The sequence below is a fragment of the Lipotes vexillifer genome, unplaced genomic scaffold (assembly GCF_000442215.2).
Source record: "Lipotes vexillifer unplaced genomic scaffold, Lipotes_vexillifer_v1.1 scaffold1011, whole genome shotgun sequence".
In the NCBI taxonomy this organism is placed as follows: Eukaryota; Metazoa; Chordata; class Mammalia; order Artiodactyla; family Lipotidae; genus Lipotes; species Lipotes vexillifer.
Genome location: NW_006787698.1, coordinates 2,802,099 through 2,810,111, shown reverse-complemented (window position 1 = coordinate 2,810,111; position 8,013 = coordinate 2,802,099). Strand labels below are relative to the sequence as shown.

Here is an 8,013-nt window from a genome sequence, read left to right as displayed (position 1 = left end):
TCTTTCCCTTTGTTCAGATATCAACTTCTCAGTGGTTATTCACGAGGCCCCAGTGTCTCTGTCATATTTGGAAGGCCCATCTGTGCTTGCACAGAAATGCTCTGAACCTTGCTAATATGCGTGCATCTTTGGTTTAATAGCTTTGGTTCCCATTCAAGAACGTCATTGGTCTTTTCACACAAAAAAGACCACAGAGAAAATCTTAGTGAGTACTCCCGAAGTAGGGTTTGATTTCTGACTACAGCACAATAAAAACGAAAGGTAAACTTCAAAAGATTGAACAGAAAATTCTACTTCCTGGTGATTAAAAGTGGATCACTTAGGGGCTTCCCCGGTGGCGCAGTGGTTGAGAGTCCGCCTGCCGATGCAGGGGACACGGGTTCGTGCCCCGGTCCGGGAAGATCCCACATGCCGCGGAGCGGCTGGGCCCGTGAGCCATGGCCGCTGGGCCTGCGCGTCCGGAGCCTGTGCTCCGCAACGGGAGAGGCCCACAACAGTGAGAGGCCCGCGTACCGCAAGAAACAAAAACAAAAACAAAACAAAAAATATCTCTTTGAAATGTATGTATTTACTAAGAATTAATGTCTTTATAATATGGAATCTTTCTATTGAAATATATATACTATATCCCTCTTTTTAGTAAGTTTTATTTTGTTTCCTTAGTAGGGCTAAATGGTTGTAATACTTTGTGTATTTCTTGTTTAGTTTATTCTAAGGAATTTGGTTTTCTTCAGAGATGCTGTGACTGGAATCATTTAAAAAAAAAAAAAAAAAAAAAAAAAAAAAAGTGGATCACTTAGACTTCTGTTGGGTGAAAGTCGAAATGGAAACTTTCATTAAAAACCGTTTGGAAAATAACGGAGACGTGAACATCACGTACCTTCACTTGTAGAATATTGCCAAAGCTGGACTTTGTTGCAAATTATTAGACTTAAATGGTAAATTAAGAAAAAGCTTTAAAATGTAAGATATAATGTTTTAGGAAGGGAGGGGAAAATCAATATAGCTTAACTTGTGGTAAATGTAATCAAAGGGAGATACCCACAAATAACTAGAAGGTGATGTAAAACTGAAGTCTGACAAAGATTTTACTATGTTGAAGTCTATGGATAATCATGAGCTATTAGATTTGAAACTTTCAGAGAGTTGAGAAATTTTAATTTGTCCAAGCTAATTCAAGAAGAAGCAGAAAGATATCCTAATAACCTTGGGAAAAGACTGAAAAAAAAAAAAGTGTCAATTAATTTCTTAAAAAAAAAAAGGCCCCAGGCTTGGAGACTTTTATAGTTGAGTTCTTTCACACTCTCAAAGAGCAACTATTTTCTGTAATACAGAAACTTTTCCAGAGCATAGAAATCTATGGAAAATCTTCCCAGTTCGTTTGATAAAACTAACATAGAACCCCTTAGCAGAACCTGACAAAGATGCTATGTTGAAAGAAAACCCAGAACCAGCTAATATGGGATTTTAGATCCACATGTCCTAAATAAAACACTGTGCTGGCAATATCACTTATCTCACAATGCAAGGATGGTTCAAGATCAGGCATTCTGCTAATAGAATCTAATTCATTAAGAGGTCCGGTGAGGAAAATCACAATAATCTCATTCAATAACATTTATTAAAAATTATTAATTTAGAGAAAGGGAGGGGGAGAGGCCTTTTATAAAACTAGGAATAGAAAACTTCTGCAACAAGATAAATATTACCTAGATGAAACCAACAGCCGAGCTAACATCTTTCTTAAAACTATTCCTGTTAGCTTTGGAAAGAAGCCAATCTCATCATTACTAAGGAACATTTCTCTGGGTATCTAGCCAATGCAGTAATACAGAAATTAGAATTGTAAGGAATGGATTGTGGGAAATAAAATCATTGATATTTTCAGGTATTCTAGTGCAAGGGTAGGCAGACTACCTGTTTTTGTCAGTGAGTTTTATCGGAATGTAGCCATGCCCATTTGTCTACATTGTGTCAATGGCTGTTTTCAGGCTGCCATGGCTTGAAAGCCATTGGAAGTTGAATAGTTGTGACGAAAATTACATGTCCTGAAAAACCCTAAATATTTACTATGTAGCACGTATGGGAAAAGTTTGCTGACCCCTTTTCAAGTATGTTCCTTGAAAACCTAAGAAAATCAACCCTGAAACTCTCAGAATGAGAGTTTGGGAAAGCAGGTACAATAGAAAGAAACAAAAATGCAGTAGATATCCTAGCAACAATTAAAACACAAATCAGGGGAAAGGTCCCTTTCATGATTGCCCTAAAACCTCGGTAATCCCATCTAAAATTACCTGTAAAGGAAAAAAAATTATTTAAATTGCTGAGATATAAACTTACATAGATAAATGTGAAAGATTCTTTCAAATCATTTCAAGAAAACTCACTGGCACACAGCAAACCAGGGTGAATCGATAAAGGATTAATGTCCTTTGTGAGTGAACAGCTTAGGAATAGGAATGAGGAAGGCCCTAGAACTTCATAGAAAGGACGGGCAAAGGGTGGACAAATCCTTAGTGAAACACGAAAGAATCAATGAAAGACAGAAGACTTTACACTCAGCAGTACACAGAGGTGCAAATAAAGCCGTAGAGTAATGCTTAAAAAATTTCTTTCCTGAGGTCGAAAATCTGAAAAAGAAAAATCAAAACAGAACAAAAACTCCTTTTAACCCTCAGCGTTGCTGAGATTATCCTGATGTGTAGTTTCATGCGTTACTGGTGAGACCACAGTCAATACAAAGGGTCTGGAGGATAGAAGTTTAGCCATACGTGTAAAGAGGCATAACCTAGTGATTGCTCTTCTCAGAATCTACTTCTAGGAACTAATAAGACAATCAGATGATGATCAAATTAATATTTATAATAACAAAAAATTAAGAATATGCTTATATTAAAAAATAAGAGGATGACTAAGTGAATTATGGCTCACGTATTAAATGGAATATGCTACAGGTTTCCAGGTTTCCTGCAATGAGCACGTGGTACTTTCATAGCAAGGAGGGAAAACCTTTACATTGAAAAAGAAAAAATGTAAATTCTGTCCTACTTCAAACATTATGTTTTCGGGGAAATATTTGAGAATGCTTCTAATACAAGTGAGCAAAATGGATTATAAAACTAGCTTGATCCCCATCATACCCATACATAATAAAAATAATTGCCCAAAGGACACAGTGGCCAGCAGAATAATGAGTAAATTCAAACTTTCTTTATACCTTTTTTTTGGATTTATATATTTTTTAGGCTATTAACATTTTTCTTTATATATCCTTTTAAGGGGGAAAATGTGCCAATCGCATAGCATTTTTTGAGTTACCGTTCGCACCCTGAGTGATAAGATTCTTTTAGCAAGAACTGAAGTATAATCACTTAGATTACCTTATGCAGGTGTCCTCAAGGGTCATAGGATCAGAAGAAGCATTTCTCCTGATTAAACTAGTGATGTTGTCAAGTAGCTTGGACCATTTGGCAGGGCTTCCTGAAAAGCTAGACTCTTACACGCTTTTGGCATCTTATTTTTAACACTGACCCTGGCTGGGCTATTAACCTGCAAAATGATAATCTGAAATCAAGCATGTTGAGGGGAATACTGGTGTGTCTCCTATGGATGGTCCTGGAGCCCTTCGCCCCCTACTCCCCATCTTGGGATGCCTATGAGGGCATCCTGAAAACTGCTCTGGGTTGTAATTCCGGAAATTAACATTGTAATCCACACTGCCCCTGGAATCTCACTGCACCGCAGTCTTTGGTTTTAAGCCTTTTATTTTCCGGCAACGTTTTTTAAAAGATGGTGATTGCCTGACCGGGTGTGTCTTACTGTCGTGACAGGCCGTCGAGGAAACGCAGGGCCCTTGGTGATGTGGGGAATGTGACAGCGGCCGTGCCCACCATTCCGGCATTCCCCAATACGTCCTCAACCAGCGCACCTACGAGCTCAGAGGAGCACAGACCATTCGAGAAAGTGGTGAACAAGGAGTCTCTGGTCATCTCTGGCCTGCGTCACTTTACTGGCTATCGCATTGAGCTGCAGGCTTGCAACCAAGATTCCCCCGAGGAGAGGTGCAGTGTGGCTGCATATGTCAGTGCCAGGACCATGCCCGAAGGTGGGTCAGCTCACATTATGGGGCCAAGAGACCCAGGCTGACCAAGGAAAAGTCTTCCACCCTCTAGGCAGTGTATATGTGATTTTAACTTATTTGCCTTAATCATTTTTCATTTTCCCCCAGCTTTATTGAGATGTAATTGATGTATAACATTGTGTAAATTTAAGGTGTACAATGTGTCGGTTTGCTACACTTACGTATTGCAAAAGCATTACCGCGGTAGCGTTAGCTAACATCTCCGTCAGGGCACATAATTACCATTTCTTTTTTGTGGTGAGAACATTTAAGATCTACTCTCTTAGCAGCTTTCAAGTATACAACAGAATATTGTTAACTATAACCACCATGCTGTACATTAGATCCTCAGAACTTACTCAGCTTATCACTGGAAGTTTGTACCCTTTGACCAACATCCCCCCATTTCCCTCACCACGCCCCCCGCCCCTGGGAACCACCATTCTACTCTCTGTTTCTATGAGTTCAGCTTTTTTATCATCCACATATAAGTTAGATCATACACTATGAGTCTTTCTCTGTCTGGCTTTTTTCACTTAACATAATGCCCTCAAGGTCCATCCATGTTAACCTATATTATTTTGTAATTATATGAGGCATCATAGCCATTATATAAACTTTAGAAAGTACACACGAGCCATAAGAAAAATAAAGTAAAATTAAGGAATACATATATAGTGTATTAGGGTTCTTCAGAGAAACAGAACCAACAGTGTAACTGAAAGTGGGGTCCGGCTGCTTGCTGCTCAAAAGCCAATAAAGAGGCAAAGTTGGTGGAAAGGAAAATTTGCTTTATTTTGGATGCTGGCAACTGGGGGGTGAAGGGAGGGCGGACACTTGTCCAAAGGCCAACTCCCTCCCAACGACAGTCAGTAGGCAAGAGCTTTTATAGACGGAGGGAGGGGGCTACATGCAGAAACAGCACAGTCAGCTCTGACAGTCATCTTGAAATTGGTCATCAGTGGTCTGACCAGCGTCATCTTGATTGTTTTAAGTATGGTTAGTCTTTAGTTCCAGGGTTGGTTTGTTTCCATTGCTTTGAGGCCAATTCGTGGCATTGTGGCGGCTTATGTCATGGGTACAGTCTGGTCATCATGTAGTTAACGTCTCCACCTGGCGAGGGTTTCAGTATCTGTAAGACAGCTCACAGGATAGGGCTCAGAATATTATCTATAGCCCTTGAGAAGGAACTCAAGGTCCTTGACTTTGCTTAATGACTTAATTATTATTATTTGGCCTCCTGTTTTCCTTTGTTTCTGCATTTTCTCCCTTCTCTGATTAAACTTATTCTTTGGCTAAAGTTTTTCCACAGACAAAAGGCAGGCGGAGGACATGGGGGACACAGACCATAGGGCCCTGCTCCATTTCAACAGGATGTGACATAGATCAATCGATTGATAGACAGACGTACATAAATATGTAGAGAATCCCATGAGATGAGCTTTACATGTCCATTCTCCAATAAGGGAAATGGAACACAAGAAAGTTACGTACCCAGTTCAAGGTTACTCAGCTGCTAAGTGGTGGAGGTGGGATTTGATCCAGGGATCGGGTCCCTGCCTCTAACCACTGCCCCTTACAGCCAAGGCAGATGATATTGTTGGCCCCGTGACCCACGAAATCTTCGAGAACAACGTCGTTCACTTGATGTGGCAGGAGCCCAAGGAACCCAACGGTCTGATTGTGCTGTACGAAGTGAGTTATCGACGATACGGCGAAGAGGTAAGATCCTTGACGCCTGGGGATGTGCCTTCAAGGCTGTCATTAGTACCTCCTTCTTAAATTCTGGCTCTGGTGCTTCTCTCTTTAGGTGCTTTGTCACGAGGACTCAAAGCCTTGATATATGACTTTCCAGGGAGATGGGTCAGAAATGCCAGCTTACAAATTTTATTGTAGCTAAACTATCCCCAGGACTTACCGTGTGCCCTATGCATGCTAAATGCTTAATACACGGTATCTCATTTATCTTATTTTACCATATCTAAGATGTGATAAGAGGCCCTGTTATTCTTATAGACCGCTAAGAGAGGAAAAGCTGTTGCCAATTCTAATTGTAAGATGCGTTCCAGTTTCAGAAATGTCAAAATGTGAAAATAATATGTCTCTCGGGACCAATGAAGTGCAGTAAGTCCTCAGAATAACCCAAATGAGCTTGGTACTGACTGAAGCATCCAGAATTTAAACGTGAGGCATCCAAGGTTTATAAGAATAGAGTCAGGATTCAAACCCAAGACTATCTGATGTTGTAATCCAGGGGTTGGCAATTTTTTTCTGTAAAGGGCCAGGTAGGAAACATGTTTGGCTTTGTGGTGAGATGGTGTCTGATGCAAATACTCAACTCTGCCTTTGCATTGTGTAAGCTGCCGTGTAGACAATACGTAAATGAAGGGGTATGGTTGTGTGCCAATAAAACTTTATTTGCAAAAACAGGCAGCAAGCAGGCTGGGATTTGCTGGTCCCTACTCTAAGCCTGTAACCGCTGTGGGGCAGATCTTTATCCCCAGAAAGGGCTTGGGGTCTACACCTGTCAAGTGAGGCACTGCTGCGGCGTGGACCTGATTAAGGATATTTCTCCCCTTTACTGGGTGACTTCAGGCAGATGTCAAGTTACCTACCTGAGTTTGACCCGGAGGGTGTACCCTGCCATCAATCGAGCCCTTTGCAATGATCCATTTATACCTCACAATGACCCTCTAAGGGAAAATCTGCTAGAGTCTCCATTTATGGCTGAGAGAATGGAAATTTGGGGAGCTGAATAGACTTTCTCAAGGTTATACACCCAACACTCAAACCCAGATCCTTGGGCTCTGGCGCCTGACATCGGCAATTAAGGGTGATTAGGTGGATCAGAAGTCATTTTCTATAAGGGGCCAGGGAGTCAATATTTTCAGCTTTGGGAACCATACAGTCTTGGATCAACTGCTCAACTCTGCTGTTACAGCTCCAAAGCAGACACAGACAATACGACAATGAATGGGAGTAGTTGTGTGCTAATAAAACTTTATTTACAAAATCAAGCAGTGGACTGGATTCAGGCTGCGGGCCCTAGTTTGCCAACCCCTAACAGAAGTTGTAGCAAAACTGTCCGACTTCTTGGAACTTTGAGGGAGAGTCATCCTGTAACCAGGTGGGCAGAGCTTGGCTTCCGCAAGCCAGAGAGGACAGATGGACCCCTCTCTGTTGATCCTTCCTGGGACCACATCTCTTGATGTCCAAATATTCAGCTTTGATGATGATTTAGAACTGAAATCTGCAAACTATCATCTGTGGGCCAAATCTGACCCTCGGCCTGTTTTTATATGTCCTGCAGAGCGCTGTCAAAAGAAACAAGGAAAAATGTGCACCAGTGTGAGTCCAGTGGCCAAGCCCAGCATCAGTATAGGAGGGGAGCCCTCAGGGGTGTATAAAGAGAGGCATGATTCATAGGGAGCCGTTATTGCAGAGCTGATTTAATATCTTATCCTAATCCCATATGTTCTAAGGGAATAATTCAAATTTGGGGTGGTGGTAAAGCTTTATGCATAAGATTTTCACCACTAGCAAATGTACAAGCCACTAGATGTCTGTCCATTGGAGAATGGATACATGGAGGATGGTATATCCATAAAACTCGTGGATGTACAGACCTTTAAAATGATGTTGGGGGTGACCATTGTCCAGTATAATGTAGAGGTTGAGATTACAGGCTCTGGATTTTAGATCTTCCAAGCTGTTATTCTTCATCTTCCACCAGCAGCCAAGAAACACCCCCCCCACCCCATCCAAAGTAGCTTATGACAAAAGGGAAGCTTATTAGCTCCCATAACTGAACAGTCGAAGGAGATCAGGCACAGCTGGATCCAGAATTCCTTTGGATCTGTTGCATCTCAAGGGGTCCTTGCAGTGATCCCAGC

General features: G+C 41.4%; 1 protein-coding gene across 2 annotated transcripts in view; it reads left to right on the top strand.

Moving 5' to 3' along the window:
* The window catches only part of INSR (insulin receptor), a 125,383-nt gene that overhangs the window by 98,807 nt on the left and 18,563 nt on the right, over positions 1–8,013 (top strand). For both annotated transcript variants that reach the window (XM_007460586.1, XM_007460587.1), the window contains 2 exons: positions 3,831–4,105; positions 5,703–5,842. In XM_007460586.1, the coding sequence (XP_007460648.1) occupies positions 3,831–4,105; positions 5,703–5,842 (415 nt within the window). The remainder of the gene's footprint in view (positions 1–3,830; positions 4,106–5,702; positions 5,843–8,013) is intronic.